General features: G+C 34.0%; 1 protein-coding gene and 1 pseudogene across 1 annotated transcript; both read left to right on the top strand.

The window, feature by feature from the left end:
- Window positions 1-3,524: 3,524 nt before the first annotated feature.
- LOC142620606 (uncharacterized) lies at window positions 3,525-4,316 on the top strand. The gene has a single exon (XM_075793952.1). The coding sequence runs from the start codon at window positions 3,525-3,527 to the stop codon at window positions 4,314-4,316; it is 792 nt and encodes a 263-aa protein (XP_075650067.1).
- Window positions 4,317-10,898: 6,582 nt separating this feature from the next.
- LOC142620607 (uncharacterized) lies at window positions 10,899-13,463 on the top strand (annotated as a pseudogene).
- Window positions 13,464-13,691: the final 228 nt, after the last annotated feature.

Consider the following 13,691-nt stretch of genomic DNA (forward strand, 5'->3'; position numbering starts at 1 on the left):
TTAAGTTTAGATTATAATTAAGAGAGAGAGCCAAAAGAAATCTTCCATTAAAAGACGCTTTCACTCACTGCAAGTAACTTTCAAATTGTTAAGTACATTATAGTTAAAACCGATTGTCTCAAAACTACTAAATCAAGAGTGCTAGTAACAAAAATAGAAAGAATTTCTCTAACTTTGTTTCTATTGTTTAACAAACAAAATGCACAGTTGCGCATCAAACCCTACAGCAGCTGCAAGCTTACATTGTTGTGTAGGCTGAAGTGCTGAACCCGGCCCATAGAAAGAGACTTTCTGTCAGTCAGAGGCATACATTTTTTGTCTTTCCCTACTAGCCCCGATATCACCCTTGTGCTAGTGCTCTGCCATAGCCAATAAGCAAACTAAATGTACGGTATTTCTAGACTATAGTTGATCATTCCTCTTCTAGCATACATGCAAACTTGGTATCATGAGATGGCACATGAACCTTCATACATAAATAACTTTCACAAAATTACTAGCAAAGTTTCACAATTACATATATACCTAGTTTAAATAAATAAAAAGGTTCACACAATCAAGGTTAGTGCAAAATTACTTAAAAGTTTAAAGTAATTATTTGTAATCCCTAATAAATTTTTATAGTGTTTTTTTTTTTTTCACTTTTTTCACTTTATTGGAGTGATCCATTTTAGTCTTCCATATCTAGTATTTCTTGTGATGCCTTTGTTTTGTGGGGAGAGAGAAGCAAAGAGACTTCATTTGAAAAAAAAAAAGAAGAAGACGAAATCACTATATAATTGCTGTGATAAGACGTTAATCCTTGAAAGTGGAATGTAGTTGATGCAGATTAGTATTATAGTTGTGATCAAAGTATTAGGTTGCTATTTGTCACCCATCTAGAGTAGACTTTTTGGGAGTTTTGGTAGTTTGCACGTAGTTAATAACTAGTCTCTAACCGGTACATGGGAACCTACTTGTTTGTGTGGTAAACTAAAATAATTTTACGAAATATTAAATTGATTGTAAAACTATACCAATGCATATATGAATTGCTCCTATTTGATTTGAATTTGTGTTACAATTTGATGAATTGCTTGAAATAATAGAGAATCATAAGTTTCATTGCCTAGGAATTGTTAAAACAAAACAATATATATATATATATATATATATATATATATATATATATATATATATATATATATATATATAGCTACACAATCGAGAAATATAATAGAAAAATTAGTTACCATCAAAAGAATAACTCATGGTATAGCTGTTGAAATCTACCAAACATGTTCAGATATTGCTAAAACTAATGCAAAAATTCAGATGTTAAAACTTTCAAAATGTCAAAAAATAATAAAGAATTAGAAGATTATGAGCCTAGAATTATTGAAACACTAGAAAAGATATCTGACTACACACAAAAAAGAAATATAAGAGAAAGCTGCCATTGAAATATGCCAGTCAATTTCAGATAATGCAAAATATGAACCCAAAATTTCAGATTAAACTAAAGAATTAGAAGATTCGGTACTTACAAATTATTGAAACAAAATTATATGTACTATGCAATAGAAAAAAAAAATATATATATATATATATATATATATATATATAAGAAAAGTATGGGGTACCCTTAAAAGAATAATACATGACTGTAGCTATTGAAATTTTCCATTTTCTAACAGAGAAATGAAGGGTTACCCTCAAAAGAATAATCTGTTAGTTTAAGAAAACCAATTAGTTCATAAACGAATGATTTCTAAAATTAAATAAATCTTAAAATAAATGTCTAAAAACCTAAGTTTATGATGGTGGCTGAGTTTTTTGTTTATTGTGATGGCTGGGTTTTTTGTTTGTGGTAGTGGCTGGGTTTTTGTGTTAATGGTGGTGGCTGTGTTTTTTGTTTAATGGTGGTGGTGGCTGTGGTTTTTGTTTATGGTGGTGGCTGTGATTTTGTTTAATGGTGATGACTAGTTTTTTTTTAATAGTGTTGGCTGAATTTTTTATTCGTTGTGGTGGTTGGGTTTGTGTTTATGATGGTAACTGGATTTTTTTTTTTGGATTTCACTTTATTTGTTTTGTTTTAATTGGGATTTTTCTGCTTTTTTTTAATGATTTCTCCACGGTTTGTAATGTGGGTTTGGTTTTTATTTGATGAGAATGTTGTGGGTTTTCTTTCTTTGATAGTTTGGCTTCATATGATACTGCATTATGATTATTTTGTCTAGTTTGTTATTTGGTATTCTATGGACATTTTCTGCATTGTCTTACTAATAATAATATTTTTTTGTTGTAGTACATCTTATCAGGGATATAGGTTTGTAATCAAGTTTGTTATTGATGTATTTTTCCTTTATACTTGTGCAAATATAGGATTGGTGGCAAAACGATAGCTTTTGTGGGACTACTTGAACTCAAATATTTTTTGTAAAGTTTGGAAACTTAGACATCATTTGTATATAAATGGTTGTAATTACTTTGTGAACATCTTTATTGCATTTTTAGATTGTATGGATGTTTTTTTTTTTTTTTTTTTTTTTTATGGATTTGGTTAGAAATGAATGGATTTTTTTTTAATGGATTTGGTTAGAAATGAATAGGTTAATGTAATGGCAAGTAAATGTAAAGAATATTAATAGAAAAATAAAATTGGTGACGATAATTTTTGTCGCCATAATTGACTATAAGCAGAAATTGACGACGAAATAATTTGTCACCTGATCTATTGAACTTTTAAAAAATAAATAAAATCGGTGACGCAAAACTTTGTCACCTAATCTATTGAAATTGGGGAAAAAAAATACATTTGGTGACGAAATATTTAGTCGCTGAAATAAGGTTTAGTGACAAAAATATTAGGTGACAAAAACTTTCGTTACTTATCATTTTTTATTGGTGATGAAAAAATTTCGTCACCTATCATTTTTATATTGGTGACGGAATAAGAACATATTGTGACGAAAGGTTTTGTCACCATAGTCCACTTTTGTTGTAGTGTATTGAATGTGAATTTTGACAAATCTACTATTAGATAACACCTTCTTCTTATATTCTCCATGCTTGCAAAACTTCTAAAAAATTAAATATCGATTGTTATATTATCAAATAATTGTTTAAATTGAAACTTTTTTTTTGTAGTTTAAAATTATGCATAAAATATAAGTTTATAAATTATATAGTAAATAATATCTGATAATTTGACATGCGTATTAAAAGCGTAAAAAACATATAATTCAATAGTTATATTTTCAAAATATGTAGTGATATTTATTTTATTGAATAAAATTATAGCCTTAAATTACAAAAAAAATTGTAGCTAAACTTTATCCTATTAAAATTGAATTGAAGGTTAAAAGGAGGAAAAGTAAATCTTTAATCACAGAAGGTGATGAATAAAACCAACCTCACCATATTAAAACACAATTGAATTATTTAGATGAACCAATCTACTGGTGGGTTGAACCTAGCGCCAATTGTTTACCCTAGCGCCAACCCGTGTGAATTTAGCTAAAAGAAAAGTCATATCTGACAACATGTGTTATTGCTATAGACGCTGGCCTGAAACAGGAGTGCATGTGCTATGGGAGTGTGGTGCTGCACAAGATGTGTGGGCGGGTTGTTTGGTTAGGATTCAAAAAATTCCTAATGGCCAAAGTGACAATTATCAACTGTTTGGGGATCTTATGGACAAACTTACAAGGCCGGAATTTGAGTTCTTTCTCGTTCAGGCTTGGTTTATATGGAATCAAAGAAACATAGTGATTCATGGTGGGAGTTTCAAGGAACCGGGTTGGCTTAACAAAAGAGCAACTGAGTTCTTGGAGGAGTTTCATCAAACTCAAGTGCAGCTGTCTATCTCGACACCCCTATCGCCCAGAAACAGTTGGCAACCCCCTCCAGCCTCTGTGTATAAAGTGAACTTTGATGCTGCCATTTTTTCTAATCTGAATTGCTCAGGCTTTGGTGCAGCTATATCAGTCAAAGGGCTACCTGTCACTTGCAGTGAGGAGGCAGAAGTTCTTGCTTGCAGAAAGGCGCTGGAGTTCTTAGTGGATGCAGGATTCTCAAACGTGATTATTGAGGGAGATAATGAAAATGTTACGCGGGCTGTTTCTTCATCGTCTCGGAACTACTCTTGGCTGGGCAATATCTATGAAGATGTTAAATGGCTTATGCGTGGAATGCAAGTGGTTTCTGTCAACAGTGTAAAGAAGGGTGGAAATGAGTTAGCTAATGTACTTGCTAGACATGCTAAGAATGTTGTAGACGAGATGTTTTGGATAGAAGACTCCCCTCCCCCAGCTGACACAGCTTTGTACCATTGACTCTATTAATATTCAATGAATAATATATCACTGAGGTGGCTTTCAAAAAAAAAAAAAAAAAACAATCTCCTAAAGATACAAAATTCTCATTAGAGCACAATTGGTATGTTACAAAATAATTAATTTTTTATTTAGGTGTTATCATTTTATATTTGATAATTATTATGTCAATGCCATTTATTCCTTTTGTAATTTAGAATTATTTATTTATTTTATTATTGTTTATCAAATAAAATATATATCTTATAAGTTTATGATAAACCCGTGCAACACACGGGCCTTTAACTTTTTTTGTTTTTTTTTGTTTTTTTTAGAAACAGACATACACACAAAAGAGGAAAATGGATTCTAACATAAACATACACCACAACTCCACTTAAACTATATATATATATATATTTGAGTGGCAAAGGAGCACACAAGTAGGCACGATATAGAGTTATTTATTTATTTATAAATAAATTGTGTTATTTTTATTTCGTTTCATTGTGCGTTCATTACATAAATAAACATTACAAATATTTACAGACATTGATTCAAAATATAGTGCTTGCCAAATGTGATGTAAAATAGAAGATGAGTTCCAGTTGAGTTTAGACTTTGGAGTGGAATGGGTTGGACATCATAGGCCCCCAAGCCCAAAGACTAGAAAAGCATGAAAGAGAACCTTGGGCCGGGCACAAGGAGGACACATGTCGGGGACATGGTCTTTCACAAGCCCCAAGCCCTTTTCCCCCCTTTCTCATCCCTGAACACAGCTAAAGTCCAGCTGAAAGACATAAGCAAAACACCCAAACTTTACCATGCATTTCTTCTTATAGATGTATAAAGAGGCCCATAAAACTTTACGAATCCCAATCAGACTGCTCCACTCCTAATCTCACTAAAATCATATCTTTATTAAATTTCAAAAACTTTGCCTTTGATTAATTATAGTAAAACAAGCATAACCTACCAGAGTTTCCCTTTTGAACTTACTACACATAGTCCTTTAAAATTTCACCTCTTTTTTTTTTTTTTTTTTACATACACTTTTCTCATGCTTTAGTTTCAAAAATGGAAATTAACTTTGTTTTTCATGTTCTTATTAAGGCCTTGAGACTCTTAGAGTCCTACCTACTAAGGCATTACAAATGCCTTGACAGTTCCATCTTAGGATTCTTGTGGCGATGGGTGGGGCTTAATAAGTCCCGCCTCCTTAATCATTTGGACATCTTGGAATAGAGTGACAAATACTTTTGAGAGATTCTCTTCATGAACTCATATGTAAAAAGAGTTTCTACATGTGGATTGATTTTGTATCAACTCTATGCTAACTTGTCTTCCCTTAATAAACACATTAGCCTTCTTTCTACTTCCTTCTTCATGTGTCCTTTGTTGTTTAGTTTTTGGGTACTTGAGCATGTTACACTGGGGATCAAGGTTGATGTTTCTAGGTCAAAGAATACCTCCTATTCTAAGTAGTGGCAGATTTTTGGTCTTTTACTTATGATGGTTTCCCATTCTTCATTAGGTCTTCTTTTCAAAATGTATTTGGGTATGGGCCAAGTCAGGTTATTTAGAGGGTTATCTGGGTTCACAAGATCTAGATGGGCTGAGTTCTTTTTTTTTTTTTTTGGATAGAGATGGGTGGGTGCACAAAATTTGTAAGTGGGTTATTAAAATTTTTTGAACTCTCTGAGATAGGTAGTTCATTTAATGGGTGGGTTGGTGGGGACAAGTTTGGAGTTGGGCTATTTGTGTTAAACCCAACTTCTTTAGGATGTTTAGGACAAAAGACCATCCCATTATTTCCTTTTTATTTCTTCATTGAGCTCGCATACACTTGACCTATTCCTGTATTATCATGTATTGGTTTGCCTAAACCAAAGACGCCATATGTTAATGTTGAAATTAAGTAAAAATGATTCTTGCAAAAATATGTACCATATAATTCTCCACCAAAAATTGATATAAATGTATAGTTTAGAAATGCAATCAACAAAATTAAATTATTTGGAATCAAAATAAAAATTAGCCATTACTTAAAAGATACAAGTCTAGTAGCTAGTTACTCAAAGATACAAGTCTAGTTAACTAGTTACTCTTGAACTTTCAAGAAGTGTGGATTAAAATTGTAAAAAGTACATGACAATCCTCCTCTAATTAAAATCAAAATTCATATTAACCACAAAAATATAAGCCACTTTTCTATCAACCTTAATCTAAGTACACAGACATTTTGGTTAAAACATAACATGTTAGATCTCCTTCCTTAAAAGCAAAAACTCATATATTAATGTCCAACCACTTCCAATCCTTTTTCAAATCACCCTTATCTTTTTGACTTTATACATGCACTTTTATCTTGATTAACTTCACAAAGGAAGATAAGCTTGGTTTACATACCCTTATTAAGGCTCTAAGGGCCTTAACTATTGAAGCTTTACAAACACCTTGATAGTTCCATCCTCGGATTCTCATGGCGATAGATGGGGTTTAAAGTCGCTAAGTAAGGCTTGCTGCCTAGGCCATTTTGACATCTTGGGATTAGAGGATTAAGGTCATTGTTTTTGAGTTAAAGAATACTTGCCCTTGACAACATATTCTTTCTAGGGTGTGTTTAGGTATGAACCAAGATGGGTTTTGAGGGTTATTTGGGCTCACAAGATTTAAATGGTGCAAGTTTTTGTCTAGGATAGAGATTAGATGGATTGGGGGCTCTTGCCACTTGGAATATGTAGTTCATTTTGGTGGGTGGGTTGGTGGATAAGTTTGGAGTTGGGCTATTAGGATGTTTAAGACAAAACACCATTATATTTTTTTATTGTTTTTTCCCATAGAATCCTCAAAATAAAATTAAAATAAAATCTAATTAGAAACAACTGTGGTCCAATGGAATCGATCAACGTTAATTTGGTGTCAGCACCATAATCTCCTAAGGGAGAGGTCGGGACACAATGGAATTTTAGCCTAATTGTTGGGTTGTAAGTTGAGTATAGCCTAGACATATTTGGGTTTGTCTTTGTGGTCAACTTTTAATGTTTGAGTGGTTTGGAAATGTAGCAGTGAAAATATGACATGAAGGTTTGAAAAGATTTTATTTAACTAAAGGAGCGAATATCACTCTTACGAAGAATACTTCATTTGAATTTAATTGCATTTTTTTTCTTTTATCGTCTGTATTTATGTTGCTAATATACTAGAAAAACTTGAGAAAGATTTTTTGTGAGCCAGGATGAGAGATGAATCAAAATTTCATTTGGTGAGCTGGGGGGGGGGGGGGGGGGTTGTTATCCATTGAACAAGAAAGGATTAAGGTTTCTTATGTTGAGGTGTACTAGTAGAGTTAAGTACGGGGGAGTATAAAGTGGATGGACATCTGTTGTGGTTAGAAGGTCATTTAAGGTGATTTTGTTGAAGTTTAGAGGAGGTTGGATTTATTTTTTTGAACATTTTAAGTTTGTTATTGATGCTGGCCTGAGGCTGTGTTTGGCATGATTATAGTTTGGTGAGTCTTTTTTAGTTCCCTGACTTGTTTCTTTTTGCTGCAAACAATGATGCTTTAGTTGCTTCATATCTAGGTGGCTCAGCCATTGAAATCCTTCAATTTGCCAATGCCTTTCAGATTGCAAATTTGAATTTGTGGCTAATTCTTTTAAATTTTTGGATTATCAGTTTTCCTATAGGAGGTGAAGATAAATTAAAATCTATTGGAAGTTTGGTTTGGAGAGTTGGGGGTTTGTTTGTTTTATGATGCCTTGAGAGGGTCTGATCGTGTGAAGTTTCATGGGGGTTGGTAAGGTGCCTCAAAAGTTTGAGGTTCTTCGGAGGATATTGATGATAAATTGGTGTTGTTTGTGCAGAAGTAGGAAAGTCAGTTTATCATGTTTTACTCCATTGTTTGTTGGCAGGGGAGATATGTTGGTTGTGTTTTCCTCGAAGTGTTTTTCTTCATTGTTTGGTGGCAGGGGAGACGTGGTGGTTGTGTTTTCCTCAAAGTTGTTAATACCGTACCGGTGTACCATTTCCGGATTTTATATGTATAAAAGCTAACACTTCTTTGGACAAAACAAATTCAAATGATTCATCTAAAGATAATGATGTAACAAAGAACAATGTAAGAGGTAATTTAGTAAAGTTTTGAATATTTTCGTTGTTTGTAAGAACAAAAGGCAAATAGCATGTCAGTACTTATTCATAAAAAGGTTCAAATAGGTAATTTTAGGTGAATTAATGCTGTGTGCTAGTTGATAACCGCCAGGTAATATTAGAAAAAACAAAAAAAGGTTCTGATCTGTTGATCTTATTTTTCTTTCTGGAAAAAGAACAAGAACGTCACAGAAGCTTGGTTCTCTTCTGTACACTTGGACCTATGGTTCTAGAAAGTTCCAAAGCACAAATCAAAGGTGGCAATCAACTCACGCTTCCACCATGTTTCAATAAGCTTTTGCTCAAATAGCACTTCTTTACCATGTAAAAACAAGGTGGAGGGTGAGATCATGGGGTTATGTAACTTACCCTAAAAAAGAAGGAAAGTATAGGAATTTTGATGGCATAGAACATCCTTGACATATTAGGTTGTTCTTTTTTAGATCACGGTATGAATGGATGATTGCTTTAGATAGTGTCTCTTCCATGACTTTTATTTATTTACTTGGATCTTATGAAGTTTATATTGTAATAATTTAGGAGTGGCTTTAATACAGTCGTAAATCTTCCTATGTATTTGATTATCTCCTTTATCTAATTAAGTTATTTACTTATAAAAAATGAAGACTTCAAAAATTTTAAAAATATTGACTTTATCATTTTATGCTTTATTGTACACCATGACCAAATTGATTTTAACAGAAATATGAGTAGTCTGGACAACTCCACAATCGGATTCTTTTTACTTCGTTAAAAGTGTCACAACTTTTAGCATGAACTTCATATCTTGTTTAGACATGTCATGGGACCAGCTCCCTAAACTGATAGATTCAAACTCCAGCATTGGCAATATGACTTGATGAATGCCATGACATGGGTTGGTTGCCGACCATCATCCAGAAAGCAATGATCAAAGAGAAATCAATAACTTGCAGTTGACAAAATATCATAAAAATTTATTAAAATTATCTCAAATTGGATTGCTCAGTTTTAGTTGCTGGTGTAGCTTTTGCTAGGCAATTGTAACGAGTGAAGATAGTTTTTACAGTAACTCATGAGTATGTATTATATTGTATTTTCCAATGGTTCAAACCACTTGTAATGTGTTCTGTTAAATTTTCTAATGTTTTGCGTACCTATGCATCTTTGGTTGGTAAGTTGTTTTGGCAATCACTATGATTTCAGTCTGTAACTTCTTCTGGGGATAGGAGTGACTGCTTGAATAACAAAGTAGGATTTCAGGAAGAAAGAGGAGGGCTGCGAATCATTTTTATGAAGAGGCTGCATGTTTTCAAGATATGTAAATTCTTTTTGTTACTTGTTTTATTCGTCACTAATTTTGGTCATTTATATCTGATAAGTAATTGTTCAAATTTTATGGTTTCTTTGATTAACTGGATACTTTCTATTTGACATGTGTATTAATTCTAAAAATCTATATCTTGTCAACAGCCTCTTCCTTTTTCTATTGTTTTTCTTTGATTTTCTGTCTCCAGTTGTTGGTTTGGCTTATGTTTGCATTGTTGTCCCCCTCTACTATGATCCCACATGGATTAAGTATAAGCTTAACCATGTGTTTATAAGCTCTTAGACACCCTCTCCTTGCAAGCTGGTTTTCAAAGGTGGGTTCTACCCATGGATTTATAACATTTGGTATCAGAGTCAACCTCTTGGGATTCGTTTTTCCTCAATAATAATGCTTTCTAACTTGTCAACCAGATGTAATTTCAAATCTTTTGCTTTGTCGTGTATGATAAACAATCCCTAATGGAGCTTTTACAGGTTAGGTTCCATCCTTTGCATCCAGAAATAATTGCAAGTGGGAGCTTGGATTATGAATTTTGATTATGGGATGCAAACACATCAGAGTGTATAGGATCACGAGATTTTTGTAAATTTTACTGACTCTCTAGTTCAGTTACCTTTTGCAATAGTGGTTGCAGTTTTCAGTTAATAATATTCTTTAAGCTTATATTACTACTCATGTGGATCTTATTGCTACTTGTAATAGATTGCTGTATTGTATCCATTGCTTTCCATGCTAAAGGGGATATCCTTGCTGTTGCATCAGGACACAAGGTATTGATTTTTGTCGTAAAACTTTTCTCTAGTTCTATCATGCTTAAAGGTTTTTCTTTTGATCCTAAATTTTTTTATATTTAAGTTCATATGTCATGATTTTGTAAATCTATTATCGGCTTATTGCTGACAAATTAAATCCTGTTCAGTTATACATATGGCAGTACAAAAAGAGAGGAGAAGCTTCACAACCAAACTTTTTATTAAAGACAAGGCATTCGCTTTGAGAAGTGCATTTTCACCCTCATGCTGCTCCATTTCTATTAATTGTTGTGGTCAATTATCCAAAAAACATTCAACACCATTGGGTTTACTTGTGATATCCTCCTCCAGCTGTTTATATGGCAAATGCTCATTCCCGTGAATGTGTTAATGACTGCTGAACTACCTCTCATATCCTTACCTTTCTTCTTTGTGCCTTCATTTGCCATAGATGGTTCAACTAGCAAGTCGAGCCTTCTGCTTCAATGCGGTTTCAAGTGGATGATGCAAATGAATTGCAGCGACATTATAATAGTAAGGTTTCTCCTATGGAAACATTTTGTACTATTCCTACTGGCTCACACAGTGCTGATAATAGTCATTTACCTAGTGGAACTAGAAACGCTGTTTATGACCCCACAGTGGATGTAATGGAAACTGATTAAATACCGCCTGTTGGTAGAAGCCAGTGGGGAAGCTCTACTAACTTAGATACTACTGGTGGTGTCAATACCGTGATTCGTGGAGTACCTGTGTATATTCCAAACAGCCTGGATCTTGCTGAGATTGGACACCATCAGTTCTTACCTGAGAGAGATCCAAGTGGTTGGGAGCTACCTTTTTTGCAAGGATGGTTAGTGGATCAAAGCCAAGCTGGTGTTCCTCCATTGCCGCCTCTTAATGATGATGGCAGTAGTCGTGAGCCATTAGCTCAATATATAAATTTTTCCATTTTGGCATCTCATCTGTCTACTCAGAACGTGACAATGCTAGGCGGCATCAGCCTGCCTTGCATTTCTGGAAGATCTAGCTTGCAACATCGCTTTTCAAACTCCCACTTCTTTGTATCTGATTCTGTGGGGGGTGCTGCTCTGGTTAATGCCCCAAGTGATTGGGTTGATACTCACTATGAATCCAGTCGAAAATCACCACCTTACTGGCTGTTGTAGCTACTGTAGAGCAACCTTGCACTATGAAGCTAAGGGTATGGCCACATGATGTTGAAAATCCTTTTGCCCCACTTAATACTGAAAGATGTTGCTTACCATACCCCATGCCGTCCTATGTAGGCAAGCAGGAAATTTTAATATTCAGATACAACTGTTATGGTGCTATAGTATTGTAATGGGTTTTAGTGCCGTGGCATGGGTTCAAGTCCCATTGAGTGTGTGTGTGTGTATGTAACTTAACAAACCAAAAAAAAAGGGTGTTGTAGCATGGCTTTCAATTTTCAAATATCTATTGCATTTTCTTCTGGACAAAGGCCACCATTCTTTACTAGGAGTGATGTCATATTATGTTTTTTTATCAAGACGTAAAGCTCAGCTTGGCTGAATTTTAAACAGGGTGTTGCATTTAACATTTTTTTGGGCTGCAATTGTACTTGAAGCGAAATGAGTACCCATTTTTCGCCTTGTAGGAGATTTTTAGCAGCCTGTGTTGCATGCCCTCTTCCTCATATGGAGGCTGATCCAGGATATCAGACTCTAATCCATCAAGATCTTGGAGCTGGAACATCCCCAACACAACATCCGTTCTCAGCTTACCAAGTCATATACGAGCTTCGCACTTATTCTCTTGAGAAGGCAGCATAAAGCTTCATTCCCATCATCAACTCTTGTCATGCATTCAACATTACCCTTCTGTTATTGTTTTTCTTGTTAAATTTTTATGTTGGTGTGTCACCTTATGAACTTGTCTATTTTACTTTTGCAGATTTGGTTTAGTGCCTGTATCACAAGCCATAAGAGCTGCTCAGGGTTTGACTTCTATCCAGGTCAGTTGTCTTTCATGGATAAATGGAATGTGCATCTGAATTCATTGTCCTATTGACTGGAAATTTGTGTCAAGTTCTCATATTTCAGTCTTTTAAAACCACAATTCTTCATTGATCCATAAAACAACTGGGTTGCATGTCACCAATCCAACAATTTAGGCAATTGCGATTGGTCCATTATTCAACAAATGTATTAATTTTTACTTAGAATTTTACTTTTTATTAGAAAGTGTATGCATAATAGGAAAAAAGGACATTTAGAGACTTCAATGATGTGCCAGTGATTTCACCAGTGACCCAATTCAATGTTTTATGCATGAGTTGTTCACGTATATTGTACTAGTTTAAGTTTTTACTCCATGTTCATTGACATTTTTGTGTTAACCTTGCTTCAAAAGGAACTGCAAGACACAAGACGTCTCTGCAGTTTAATTGTAATCCACTAGTTTGATAGGTAGTTTGGCCCGAACTAAATTAAGACTGGTCAATGAGAGAATGGTCAACTGCAATCCAACTGTCCAGTTTTGGGTTAAGACATTGCTCATTACAACTGTGACCGATATTGTATAATAGGGAAACATCATTACATATTATACTATTTTGGAGGTAACATCATTTTCTTGGCTTTATTTGTTACAATAGATTCCTTTCATGAATTTTCTTTTAACTGCTACTTGACTATGCTAGAAATTTCTCTGTTAGACTCAGTTCTCTACAGAGTTTCAGATATGGAACTTGTGGGAGTGCTTCCAAGTGTAGAGGATGAAGTCTGGTCAATGTTGCTTGCTTTCATCCATTTGTTGGAGGAGGTCTTGTTTATGGAAGAAAGGTGTGGCTGGGCACGTTCAGAGAAATCTTGGTTATTATTAGTGTTGATATTATTAAAATTGCTTTTTAACTATTGAATACAGGAAAAGGGAAGCCTAGGATTTTGCAGTGTGATGGTGCTCGTGGTGTGAATTGCACTAGATCAAATTACATTCTTGAGGAAAACATGGTTTTTGTAGGATGGAGATCAGTTTGTGGCCTATTCTTCCTTTTTTTCTTTTTTTTTGGTTGTTTATGATTTTTATTTTTGAATTTGAAAAGCCTTGTTCTTTTTACATTTTTATGCATATCCCCCCCCCCCCCAAAACTCTCCCTTCCCTTCTTTTTTTCTTTTTATTTTTCTTTTATTCCTCCTTTCG

The sequence above is a fragment of the Castanea sativa genome, chromosome 12, assembly GCF_040712315.1.
Source record: "Castanea sativa cultivar Marrone di Chiusa Pesio chromosome 12, ASM4071231v1".
Taxonomy (NCBI): Eukaryota; Viridiplantae; Streptophyta; class Magnoliopsida; order Fagales; family Fagaceae; genus Castanea; species Castanea sativa.